General features: G+C 36.7%; 1 protein-coding gene across 3 annotated transcripts in view; it reads left to right on the top strand.

Annotated features, from left to right (window-relative positions):
- Positions 1-13,263, top strand: part of HEN2 (RNA helicase, ATP-dependent, SK12/DOB1 protein) — a 39,738-nt gene extending 26,475 nt beyond the window's left edge. For all 3 annotated transcript variants that reach the window (XM_010253910.2, XM_010253909.2, XM_088887486.1), the window contains 12 exons: positions 5,231-5,398; positions 5,499-5,570; positions 5,664-5,780; positions 9,127-9,351; positions 9,505-9,663; positions 9,834-9,923; positions 10,084-10,176; positions 10,770-10,923; positions 11,035-11,183; positions 11,257-11,352; positions 12,344-12,436; positions 12,906-13,263. In XM_010253910.2, the coding sequence (XP_010252212.1) occupies positions 5,231-5,398; positions 5,499-5,570; positions 5,664-5,780; positions 9,127-9,351; positions 9,505-9,663; positions 9,834-9,923; positions 10,084-10,176; positions 10,770-10,923; positions 11,035-11,183; positions 11,257-11,352; positions 12,344-12,436; positions 12,906-13,016 (1,527 nt within the window). In that variant the 3' untranslated portion in view covers positions 13,017-13,263. The remainder of the gene's footprint in view (positions 1-5,230; positions 5,399-5,498; positions 5,571-5,663; positions 5,781-9,126; positions 9,352-9,504; positions 9,664-9,833; positions 9,924-10,083; positions 10,177-10,769; positions 10,924-11,034; positions 11,184-11,256; positions 11,353-12,343; positions 12,437-12,905) is intronic.
- The last annotated feature ends 596 nt before the right edge of the window (positions 13,264-13,859 follow it).

Raw genomic sequence — 13,859 nt, forward strand, 5'->3', positions numbered from 1 at the left:
TTATCTTGTGGGGGTTCTTGGTCAATTCATGCATGCCCCCAAGACCACACACTTAGAGGCAGTCTATAGAATCCTCAGGTATCTAAATAAGTTTATGGGGGCTGGTTTACTATTCCAAAGAAATGGACACTTGAAGGTTGAGGTATATAGTTGATGATAGAAAGTCCACTAGTGGGTATTGTATCTTTGTGGGAGGGAACCTAGTCAAATGGAGAAGCAAGAAATAGAATGTTGTGGCGAGGTCCAGTGCTGAAGTTGAGTATAGAGCAATGTCCCACGAAGTGGCTGGAGTAATGTGGATAAAGAACTTGATGGGTGAATTAGGATTTCTTGTTGACAACCACATGTCCTTGTATTGTGATAACAAGGTTGTTATTAACATTGTAGCCAACCCAGTTCTTCATGATAGAGCTAAACATGTTGAAGTCGACAAGCATTTTATCCGGGAAAAAATTGTAAATGGGGAAGTGTGCACTTCATATGTCAGGTCCACAAATCAACTTGCAGACATCTTCACCAAAGGATTACATCATCTACGACACAATGATTTGTGACAAGTTGGGCATGATTGACATCTATGTCCCAACTTGAGGGGGAGTGTTGAAATCTGTTAGTTAGTTTCCTTAATTAATTAATTAATTCTTTGTTATTTTTTTGTTCTTTAGTGCCATAGGGGCATTCTTGTAATCTTACTTTCTTTTATTATTAGTTGGGATGCCCTAATATAAATACTAATGACTGGTGGCTTAACTTTATGGATCCTAGAATTCTCTTCGTCTCTCTTCTTTTCTCTCTCTTCCTTTCTTCTCCCTTTATTTTCTGTTTTCTGATATGTTCAACCCAAAAAACAGATAGCAAGACAATTAGAGAAATATATGAGGGATTTCTTGTAGGAACCAGGAGAGGAAAGAAAGGATCATTTGGTTAAGTGGGGACAAATGTGCAAACCAAAGGAAAAGGGGGGATAGGATTAGGAAACATTGTCCCTAAAACACTGATTTTTTGGGTAAATGGCTGTGGAGATTTCTATTTAAAAGAGATAGGTTGTGTCACAAAGTAATAACAAGCATTAATGATCTGGAGGGAAATGGTTGGGATGCAAAACTTAATCCTCACTTAACTTTAGTTTCTCCTTGGAAAGCAATTAATGAGGTATACCCTATGTTCCTTAGCTCTATCCGTTATGATGTGGGTAGGGGTGATAACATATGGTTATAGGAAGACCTTTGGTTAGGGGAAACACCTTTAAAAGATCAATTTCATGAACATTTTGTCCTCTCCAACTTCATAGGTCAAACTGTTTCCTGATTGGGAACATTCCCTCGTTTAGGTCTCAATTGGAATCTTGGTTTCAGAGGAGGCCTTAGGGAGAGTGAATGCACCCCTTCCTCTTCTTCCTCCTCCCCCTCCTCCTCTTCCTCTTCCTAAGGAAGCTTATGTGTCCTTGTGTTTGGGAGGTCTACACTTCTCACATTGTGAACTACACACCATGCAGTGATTTACAAGGTGTGCCAAGCTGCACAGACGAGGCACATTTTAAGGTATGCGCCTCACCTAGCCCCAAGGCACAACACTTTCAAAAGGCACCTGCCCAGTGCACCTTGCGCTTCAGCTCAGGTGTATGCATGCTTGAAAATTTGTGCCTTTTTTATTTTTTTCTGTTTTTTATTTTTTATGGCTAGCAATTGGGCTAAGGGCTTTGCCCCTAGACTGAAGGGATGAGAGATCCATCATATGGATAGCCGAACCCTACAGGTAGGTAGGGCGAAATTTCAAAAAATTTCTCTCTCCCATCTGGGAATCACATTCTCTGTTTTAGAAAATCTACATTTTCAAGGATCAATCTTGAACCAAGAACCAAACCAGATTTGAAACCAAAAGGTAGGAGAGGAATATACCTGATATGGAGTAGCAGTAACTCCCAACGAAGGTGTTCACACCCAAGGAAAACTCCAAAGACTACTCCCACTGAAGATGACACAGCGTAGGGTGGAGCAGAATCAGTAGGTTCTTCACAAGAACCGAATCCTTCAGCAAGAATTCAATGGATGGAGTGTGAGCACGACTTCAGATCAACCTTTCTCCAAAGACTGATATCAAGAACACTTCTTGATCGATCCTACGGTGGAGATCGAACTGGCAATGGCGACAACAAGAGGAGGGCACAAGAGCAGAAGATGGCACAATCTTACTGTAGCTGTCTTCTCTCTTTTTGTGATCTAAGATCAGTTCTCTTGGGATGAATGGAGGTTCGCCCTCCTCCTTTTATAGCCTTAAAGAGAGCTCCTAATCTCATTAGGAGTTTCCTAATCCAAATATGTATTTGGATTAGGAGTTCTCTTTAAGAGATAAGGATAAGCCCTTATCTGTAGATTAGATCAGCCCTCTTAATCTTATTAGGAGTTTCCAAATCCAAATCTGCATTTGGATCTGGACTCTCTAAGTGGATAGGGATAACTCCCTATCCTAGCTGCTGATCCAAATCCCAGATCTACCCCCTTCTTTAACTAATCAAATTAGACCAGTTCGAATTGGGCTTTAGGCCCGTTCAGCCTAGCCTCTGTTACAAGGCCTGGCCGAATTCACTGTTATGGACAGTGAACCCCTGAGCCCATCACCATGGGCTCTTAATGGGCCCAACACTTACACTAAGTGGTCATTGGGCCAAGCCACCTTATAAAAACCTAGTGACTATGGGCAAATGCAAGATTAGCCCATTAGGTATTACTCTCAATGGTCTTACACTTAACCTCTCAGCCCATAATGATCAAACACTGTCCGACAAGAGATGACCTCTCCCTCGGCTGTAAGGAACAATGCTGCACTCTCTACTCACATGGATTCCGAGAATTAAAACCTTTTGCAAACATTTTGAAACCGTAATATATATGTATATCTTTATATAAATATATTTTACAAAAACAAATTTCAAAGATTGAAATCGGTTGTCGACGGCTTTGGTTTCCATCAGAGAGAGTGCATCCCCGATCATTACCTTTGTCTGACAAAGGGGTTGATCTTGTCACTATGATCACTCACTTAGTTGAATTCTCGGACTGTCCCAACATACCCAGGTTTTGACCCCAACCTAGGATAATAAGCTCATGGGCTTGGTCTTATTTCACCATCGAGAAACAAAAGAAGACTTCCATCTCCAAGCTTAGCTCAGACGTAGCTCGCTGAGGATCTCACTGATTGGCATATCAAAGATAGCCCAATCTGACACCTAGTGCAGTATCATAATCGAGTCTAGGGGTTAGGTGTAACATTCTAGTTTTGCCCATCAATCTCCAAGGTCCAGCGCAATACTAGAATTCTGGTCCGGTTCAGGGTTCCAAGAAAACCCACATTGCATATACCTCAGGTCTCACCCTAGCAACTGAGACAAGCCACCCGAACCAACTTGGCGGCACATCAGTGTCAGCGTTGGCAGGATAAATCTTCCCAGATCTATCCAATGATTGTGAAGATTCTAAACTAACACGAGTCTCATAAGTGTCCAGTTTAAGGGTATTACGCAGAAACACACCATAATAATATGAATCAAATGTGTACTTTATTCATTTACATTAAATGCCATAATGTACATCATTCTGATTGGAGCTAAGGGCATACACCGTCTAACTCTAGACACCCGACCCGACCAAACTCGTTGAGGCAAGCCCAAACAAGTGAATATTAGGGTCTTAAATTCTTAATCCCTATAAAGAAGATTTTAGAACTTCAGTTGTCTTTTAAAAATGTTGTTCGCTTTGCTTGCTCACCAAACCTCCAAAAACCCCATATTTGCTAATGTTGCTCATTCATTCTTCTTAATAAAAGATATTTTTAAGAGACAATTGAAGTTATAAAATTTTTTATAGGGATTAAGAATTGAAGACCTTGATGTGGACTTGTTTGGGCTTGCATCAAGGGGCTCGATACAGAGGTGGTGGTTCGTAGAATTAGGAATCCATAATGTTTAACATCACATTAACTATTTGAAATAATGCAATTGGGAAAAGAATAAAGAGATTGAGAGTTTTATATGATTGGATATGCTTTATATGTTTTGCTTGATTTTATTTTTAAAATTTCATTTTAAATATGTTTTATATTTTATGTTTATGTATCTTAATTTGAGTTAATAGGTTTTTTAAAACATTTATTTTAAAAATTAAGTTTATATTTTTAATTAATATTATGTTTAGTATATACATTTTTAATTTTTTTATTTTTTTGGACTTTTTGAAAAGGTTGGCTTTTATTTGATTTTTTTTGGCACTTTTTTTTTGAAATTTTTAGCTTTTTTTTTTTTTTTTTAAATCTTTATGCCTTGCTTCTAAAGGCATGCACCTTGTGCCTCGGGTGTAAAATGCCCCTAGCACTTTTTTTTTTTGCATCTTGTGCTTTTAAAACACTGGCCTCATGCCTCCAAGTAGTTGAACGCCTTGCATCACGCTTTTGCGTTTTAAAACATTGCTCCAAATGTTTCAGCAAGTGATAAAAGAAATTGGACCTCGGGAAAATCTTTCTCTGTCCATTCATTCCATAACAGATTATTTCAGCAGCAAGATTCCTCATTTCCTTGGGCAACAATCTGGTGCTCTCATATACCTTCTAAGGTAGATTTTCTAGTACGGACAGCTACCCTTGGAAAATGCCTAACTACCAACCTGCTGATCAGAATGGGAATGAATTGGGTTATTGACAGGTACTGCATGTTGGAGATAATGCAGAATCATACAACCATCTCTTTATCCATTGCAATTTTACATATCTGCTATAGGTGCTGGCTCTGTCTTGTTTTGGTCTTAAAGGATGCATGCCCTGAGTCTTTGCTTGAACACTAATGGTTGGATACAGGGCTTAAGCTGCAGGGGTGAAGCTCTATGGAACATATTTCCTACTGCTATTGAACTCTATGGAAGGAAAGACGCCAAAGAATTGTCGATAACAAGTGTGATGGTGTAGCAGTTACTAAAAATAATACTAAAGGTCTTGTATTCATGGCTAATTATATAGTGGGAGTTGCAGGGAGTCAAACTGCAGTATTATTTTTGGAGGTCTCTTTTCTTAGCCTTATGTACAGTCTCTCAATGTACATGGGTAGTGTATATGTTGGCAGTTTTATTATAATACAATACTTCGCTATTTCAATAAAAAGTTACCATAATAGTAATTTTGACTTTTTACTAAGAATAGTGGCATGGTTTACTCATCCAGTTGACCTGCTTTATTTTTTATTCAGATGGAAATGAATACTCTCAAGGATATGGTTTTGGGGAAACCAGCTCCATTGGTCAGCACTTTCAGACTAAGTTATTATTCAATCTTGAATTTAATGAGCCGTGCTGAAGGCCAATTTACTGCTGAGCATGTTATCAAGAATTCTTTTCACCAATTTCAGTATGAGAAGGTTTGAATTCCTTGTTCATTTATAACCGTAAATCTTTATTTACATGTCTCTGGTAATGCTTAATTATGATTTACTTATTATTTTTTTATTCACTGTTCAGGCTTTACCTGATGTTGGGCAAAGGGTTTCAAAGCTGGAAGAGGAAGCTGCTATGCTTGATGCCTCAGGGGAGGTGTTTTTTTGTCCTTGTATCATTGTTGGATGCATCTGTGGTGTTTAAGTTGCATATTTGATTTAATTATCATTTTTTTTCCCAAATTGACAGGCTGAAGTTGTTGAGTATCATAAGATAAGGCTTGAGATAGCTCAACTTGAGATGAAGATGATGTCTGAAATAACCAGACCTGAAAGAATTCTTTATTTTCTTCTTCCTGGTAGGCTGGTATGTGTTGTTCATTTTCGTTTTACTGGAATTATATTAAACACAACTTTCTTTCTTCATTTAGTATCAATGTTATAATTATCTAAAACACCAAAGGTGTGGCTTCAGTCTTACATTCATACTTTTTTTTTTCTTTTTTAACAAATAAATAGCCAAATAAGATATAATTATCAAGGGCCATTAGCCAATGATGGACCCAGCTATCCAGAGTCTTTGGAAAGGTGTGCTGGGTAACATCAAGCATTTTCTTGCACAAAGTCTCGCAGACTTGAACTTGCATTCTTATGTTTGTGGACCTGAAATTTTACTATTAAAGCAAGCAATGGCCTGTGTAGGATGTAACGTTTTTCTATTCTATTATTTTTTCATTCTCTTATATAATGTTTATTTTTGATCGGCAACCACAGAAAAAGAATTTCATTAATGATTAAAAGATATAGATACAACAAGAAGTTGTGAGCAACTAGCAAGCCTGATACAAGGCAAGCCACCCAACCCTTATGATAAATGTGCCCATTACATACGCTGTTTTTGAACCCCTTGCGTAGCTAAACTAGCAGCCAAACTGTTAGCAGATCTTCTAACCCAATGTACTTGCAGGTTCATGTCTGTTGACAGCCACTTAAGTGCTTGAATTCTTTCCTAACTTGCCAAGTTACATTACATCCTCGCCTTTTTCCAACCACTCCACAACTATATCCGAATCCTCTTCAATAACCAAGTCACATCCTCACTTTTCTCCACTTTTTTGAACAAAAGTGGGTGACATTAAAATCTCTTGCCATGCACCAGGCCCCTCCACAAACCCTACTAGCACTGTACAATTCCACCCAAAGATTTTCCCTATTTTGTAAGAAGTTGGGCGAAACACATTGGCCATTCACTCAAATCCATCATCTCTTTAAATTTCACCGTGACAGTATAAATCCCCACCAATTGCTCCACGTATTCCATCTATGAATCCTACCAAGCCACTAAGGTTCCACCTGAGGATCCTACTAAAGGTAAATAGACCCATTGCTTGTTACTAGTGCCCCAAATACTTCTCATTCACACACTATTAACTTGTTCTGTTTTTGTCTCTTGCAAAAGTATCATGGAAGGTTTGATTCTCCTAAAGAGATCCTTCACCATTCTTCTTTTCCCTGCACTCCCTAGTCTTCTAACACTCCAGCTCACCATCTTCGTTGATTCGAACTCAGCCCTTGTTATCCACCTTTTTGTAAACTCGCCTTCTCTCTTCTCCGAGTAAAAGTTTTTTCTACCTTAATCATGGTTTGAAATGTCCCTAATTTCCCTAATATTTCCGTGACATATATCCATTTCCATGGGTAGTGGCACAAAATTTTACTGGAATCGACATTTCCCCAATGAAAACTACCAACACTATGTGGAGTGCAAGAGATAGTCTCCACGACATACTTCCATTTCCACTTCCATGGGTAACAACATGAAATTTTACTGGACTTGACATGTTCCCCATTGAACACTACCAATACTATGTGGGGTACAGGAGATAGTATTATAACATAATTTGGTAACAATATTGTAGGTATGTGAAATAGCAAGTTATTGTCCACCTAACTTATATGATTACCACTTTGAGCTAACTCAATATTCATTTCAAATATAAAGTTAAATATTAGTTTTTGTTTGTGTTAACTCAATATTAATTTATTACAACCATTTAAATTTTCTATGAGTTCAAATTTTGCTTTAACTCATTCTATCATGAAGCTCTGGATCTTAAGGTTTATAGGACAACTTTAGAATATATTCTTTTATCTATAACCTTAGTTTCTTAGATTTGTTTAATGATTTAGAATAAGATAATGATTTAAAAAGGTGTGCTACGCTTCTTTTATCATTTCATAAAATAACATTCTATATTTTGCACATTTTACAATGTTTCCACCATATCTATAATTTTTACAATATTTCCGTACGATATTTCCGACATTTCCGACATGTTTCTTATATTTGGATGACTGACATTTCCACCGACATCGGCATTTCAAACCTTGACCCTAATACCAGAAGTATCTCTACTTCCGATCTCCTTTTTCTAGATTTACCCACCTTCTCCACCTCTTGTTCAATAAGTTGAATTCCCAAAGCCTTTGTAATCTCCTCCTTTTCCTTTGTAACCACCCCTATTAATTTCGAAGACTCCTCTCCACTCTTTCCCCCTCTAAATATTCTACCATCAGCCTCCAAATACCCTCCCCCAATTCCCTAACCACCCTATCAGCTCCCCCTTCTTGCCTCTGACTCTTCATCATCCTTTTTCTCCAAGCACTATGGCATCTGGTAATCTATTCAAATTATTGAGTTCACCTCCCAAAATTTATCATTAGTTTCAAAACAAGCTGAAGTAACAGGAGGCACAAGATGAGGAAGACTCATACGAGGTTGGTTGGACGGTACCAATGTTGTTAAAATCTTACGATTTACGATACGATTCATGATATGTATTATACTTCGGCCTACCATTGAGTTCTGTTAGTCTGGTAACAGCCAAGAAGAGAGGAGAAGAAAGAAGGAAGAAAGAGAGAGAAAGGAGAAGAAAAGAAGAAAAGTCTGGTTCGAATGAGAGAAAAATTACCTCTCCCATTTGGCCAGATATGTTTTATATTACCAACATAATGAAAAATACACATGTGCCCCTACTTAAGTGAGGGGCACTAGTTCTAACATAATATTACACATCAGCAACCTCAACATAAGTATAAAGACAGAAATACCCCTACATACTTGACACTAACAATATAAATCATGAATCCCCAGGGTTTCAATTCAAGTCTTATTTTTTAATCCTTTTCTGCAAAAATCTTACAATTTGATTCATAAATCATGCGATTTTATTTATGCGATTTATACAATTCATGCGATTCATTATGATTAAAATCAATTCAATTAAAAATTAGTTCTCTACTTTGTCATTTTGTTTTGTTTATATTTAGTTTTGTCAAGGGTGACTTGTTTTAAAGACCTTACTAGAAACTGATTTATTTATGTTATTTAAGATTATATATTGAGTTTATTTTCTATCATGTGTTGGATAAAGAGCCATTTGTATGTGTGGATTATTTGATTTTCAAGTCAAACTCAATTATATCATCTTAGACTTCTATTGTATAAGTGGTAAATTCAATTGTTTTAGGTACATATATGATAGATATGACTTAAAATAACACTTTTCTATATATATTTAGTCTTTTGGCATACCTATATCTAATTTTTGAGAAGTTTGTAAAAAATAGAAATAATCTTATTGAGTTCATTTAAGTTTAATCTCTTTCTTTTGTAATTTCTAAGCACTGCAGAAATGCTTTGAATTTTACAGGTCAAAGTACATGAAGGTGGAACTGATTGGGGTTGGGGAGTGGTGGTCAATGTGTTGAAGAAACCCTCTGCAGCTTTGAACAAACTGCCTTCAGCATTGACAGCTTCACGAGGCGGTGGCTACATAGTGGATACTTTGCTTCATTGCTCTCCTGGTTCAAGTGATAATGGTTCTCGACCCAAGCCATGCCCTCCTCGTCCTGGAGAAAAGGGGGAAATGCATGTGGTGAGTTGAAGCTCATGTGGAGCAATAATTTTATCAAGGGTCAGTTCATTGTTCATTGTTCTTATTGGCTAGGTTGCTCAGGATGCCTTGAGATTTAAGAAGTTGGATTTTATGGGAACGTAACAATGTTATCTACTGTTTTCATTTTCATAGGTCCCAGTTCAGTTGCCTCTCATTTCTGCTCTCAGCAAAATCAGATTATCTATTCCTTCTGATCTTCGACCATTGGAAGCAAGGCAGAGTATATTGCTTGCAGTACAGGAGCTGGGGACACGTTTTCCTAATGGTCTCCCAAAACTCAATCCTGTGAAGGTAGATTAACATTAGTGTTGGTTTCCCTGAGGCTTGCTCTTTTTCCTGGTTTAGGAACTTCTCTTTTTATTTGTCATTTTTCTCAGTTAAAGAACTTTTCTTCTCATTGTGCTTGCATGCAACTTTTGGTTCTTTACCCGTGCGTCTCAACTTCTCTACTGTTTTGGCAGGATATGGGGATTGAGGAACCAGAATTTGTTGATTTAGTTAGTCAAATTGAGGAACTTGAGAGGAAATTATTTTCTCACCCACTACATAAGGTTCGTATCATCAGGTGTATTTATCAATTTCCATGTCCATTAAAAGAAAGTCAAAAAAAAAAAACGGAACATTTAATGCTACCATAACTTCAGTTTCTTGAATTAGTAGTTTTGCTAAAATATCATAGTCATCCTATTTGGTCTATTCTATATTCTGCAGTGCCAAGACGAGCAACAAATCAAGTCCTTCCAAAGAAAAGCAGAGGTGAATCATGAAATTCAACAGCTTAAAGCGAAGATGCGTGACTCCCAGGTTTTTTTTTTTTTTAATTTTATTTTGTCTTCTTTTTGGCTAGTCTTCATATCTTTTTCTCAACATGGCATGTTGGTCTTTGTCATGAGATGAAGCGTATGGCACTACTACAAAAATCTGAAATAGATATGCCATCAAGTTGTCATTATCCAGCCAGGTACCTAAATACAAGGTTTCCAGCTGGGCAAAATTTCAAAATACCCTAGTAGTTAGATAATTTGGCATTATATAAAATGTAGAGGGGAATACATTTTCTGATGTATGGAAGGTTAAAACCTTTGAACTTGCAGCATGCATCTAATAGCTTTGGACCCACCAGCCAAAGGAGGTCTTGTAGGGTTAAGAAAATGGTCTAATAGTGCTCCCTGGTTATGGACTTATCTGCATGTGGGCAGGAAGCAGTTTCTTATCCTGCTTTCCTTAAACTGAGTTTTTTAAAATGGGCCATTGCCCAATGTTGATCCTAGGTGGTCTTTGAGAGTTCCTGAATATAATAATGAGATAAATATAAGCAATGTTTTAAGTGGATTTAATTACTTAATTGCAATTCATTTGCTTTCTTGAGATCTAATTTGTATACATCAATTTTGCAGCTTCAAAAATTCCGGGATGAACTCAAAAATCGTGCACGGGTTCTGAAGAAGCTTGGGCATATTGATGCTGATGGTGTTGTCCAATTAAAGGGACGAGCTGCTTGCTTGATAGATACAGGAGATGAACTCCTTGTTACTGAATTAATGTTCAATGGTGAGTTTCTGATCCATTTTCTGTCATCCTGTATGCTATGTAGCATATTTTTTTCCATTTTCTCCAATGGAGTTATTTACTTGTTCAAGTTCTGAATGAGTTGTTGATTAGGTACATTCAATGATCTTGATCATCACCAAGTAGCAGCTCTTGCAAGCTGCTTTATTCCAGGCGATAGATCAAATGAACAAATACATTTGAGAACTGAACTTGCGAAGCCATTGCAACAACTCCAAGAAAGTGCAAGAAGAATTGCAGAGGTATGTTATCATTTCACATGGTTCTTTTTTCCAATCTGTTCTTGAATGTGTTAAAGTTCCCTTGTGTTTGCAGATCCAACGAGAATGCAAATTGGAGGTAAATGTTGACGAGTATGTGGAATCAACAGTAAGACCGTACTTGATGGATGTGATATACTGTTGGTCAAAGGTTAGCAGTATTCTTTGGGCTACCTTATAATTAAAATTCAGGATAGAATGTGCTTAATTGCTTAGCTCAAAGGGGACGTAACATCTCATGCCTCCTTTTAGGCTGATTGTACATTTTTCCATTCTATGCTTAATAACATACCACTCATTTATAAAAAAAGGTTAGCAGTATATTCTTTGAACCATCAATTAAAATTCAAATGTAAAATAGTATCTTCTTGCGAAGGATAAAATAATGTTAAATTGTAGCAATTTGTGTTTTTTTTTTTTTTTTTAAATTGTCTGTGTTGCAAGTTAGTTTATGTGCTTACTTGGAGATGTACTCATTGTTTTAAAAATGCAAGGAACAAAAAAAGTGTAATTGATCAAAATAAAAAGTGTAAGGGGAATTATGTGCCTGAGGTGTGAGGTGCAAGGCAAGGCATATGTACCATTTCGAATCAAGGCACAAAAATGCAAAGAAAGGCAAAAAATTCAAAAAAATTAAAATATATTAAGCATAATTTTAATTAAAGTATAAACTTAAATTTTAATATAAATAGTTTAATTATCTAATATTAAAATATATAAACATGACATGTAAAACATATTTAAAATGAAAATTTAAAAATAAAATCAAGCATAACATATAAAACATATTCAAGCATGTAAAACTCAGAATCTCTTAAAATTTTTATAAGCTCAATTGTCTTTTAAAATTATCTTTTATTAGGATGAATGAATGAGCAACATTGGCAAATATGGGGTTTTCAGACTTTTTTGGGTTTTGCCTCAAGGGGCTTGGTTGGGGGTAAGGGCAGAGTCCCCAACCCAGCTGCTAGACATAAAAGAACAGAAAAAATGCATAAATATCAGCCCAGGCAGCAAGTGCACACCTTTTGAAAGTGCTGCACCTGGGGATAAATGAGACACATACATTAAAATGCCTTGCTTGTAAGGTGCGATCTTTTAAATCATTATTTATCCACCTTCCCCCTCTCGTCCCATTGCAGGGAGCAACTTTTGCGGAGATCATAGATATGACTGATATCTTTGAAGGGAGTATCATACGCCTTGCCCGACGACTTGATGAATTTCTAAATCAGGTAGGATTAAAAAGCGAAAGCTTGGTAAGTTCATTTTTGTGGGACTCCTTTAATAATATTTGTGCCATATGTGGAATTTTGATCTTTGGAAGCTGAATTATGCATATACCGAAGTGTCAAGGAAGCCTTAAATCAGAGGACAAGACCATATCTGTATCTTCCCATGTATTGGAACAAATACCATCTGTATCTCCCCGTCTTGTGTAGCCTGTTCTTCCTTTCCACCTAACAAAAACAACTATTTAGGTATTTACATTTTAGACATTTTGTTCGGATCTTGTAAAGGCTTAGCACTGCTCATTTGCATCTTATTTAATTATACAGATTGAGCTTTCACTTTTGGCTGAATAGCTTAATTTACTTAGAATCCATGGGCCACCAATTAGTCAATTATTTAATAGTCTTCACATGTCAAAATTTTCCTTGGCAATGGATTTATGCCATATAGTAATTGTTCGTTGTCTTTCAGTTGCGTGCTGCTGCACAAGCCGTTGGAGAAGTTGATTTGGAGAAGAAGTTTGCTGCTTCCAGTGAGAGTCTTCGGCGTGGTATCATGTTTGCGAATTCACTTTATCTCTGAGATGGCTATCTGCATGCTCTTGTCTGGTCTATTTCGAGTTTCATCATTCAATGGCATGGGTATGTTTTACGCAAGTAAATATTTGGTTTGAATTGGTGGTACGTCAGTTGTATTAAGGTATGTATCTCATATTTGCTTGCATGCTGCCCCGTTCCCGTCATTGCTGTATCCATTTATTTTCTTTTTCATCGTCATTGTATACATACAATTTAGAAATTATCAAAAAAAAGAAAAATTCTAGAGGCAATTAAATGTGAGATAGGTTTAGCTGAATGCAATAGCTGCCAAGAAGGCTGTGCAACCAATAATAACACGCGGGGCCTACAACCATATTGTGGACCCGTATAATTTCACTGACGTGGGGTGTTATCATGTGGTTGTTACACAGCTAATGCGTTCAGTTAATCTGAATTCATCAAATGTTTTCATGCATATGGAATTATCATTCATTTTTTACACTGGGTATTTTGGCTTATTGGCAGCTAAGATTTCCTATTGTAATTTGATGTAACAATTTTTTCGGATTCAGAAATTCAGAGTGATCTAGTTAATTGCTTTCAAGCGCTGAAAGAAGGATCAAAAACCTTTATTCTATCTCGTCGGTATACGAGTCTCTCGTTTGTACAATTCTTTTTCGATTGTATTTAGTTTTTTTATTTTTTTATTTTTTTTATTTTTTGTTTATCAAAGATGAGCATTACTGAAGACTGAGCTAGCCAACTGTGCTAAAGTATGTGCTGGTCTAGTGAGAGTACTTGGCTTATATATAAAATAAATTCTACATGAAAAGATCTTGATAGATCCCTAATACAATTAACATGCCTATACAATAACTATTTTTGT

This window comes from Nelumbo nucifera, chromosome 5, assembly GCF_055504915.1.
Source record: "Nelumbo nucifera cultivar China Antique chromosome 5, China Antique-T2T, whole genome shotgun sequence".
In the NCBI taxonomy this organism is placed as follows: domain Eukaryota; kingdom Viridiplantae; phylum Streptophyta; class Magnoliopsida; order Proteales; family Nelumbonaceae; genus Nelumbo; species Nelumbo nucifera.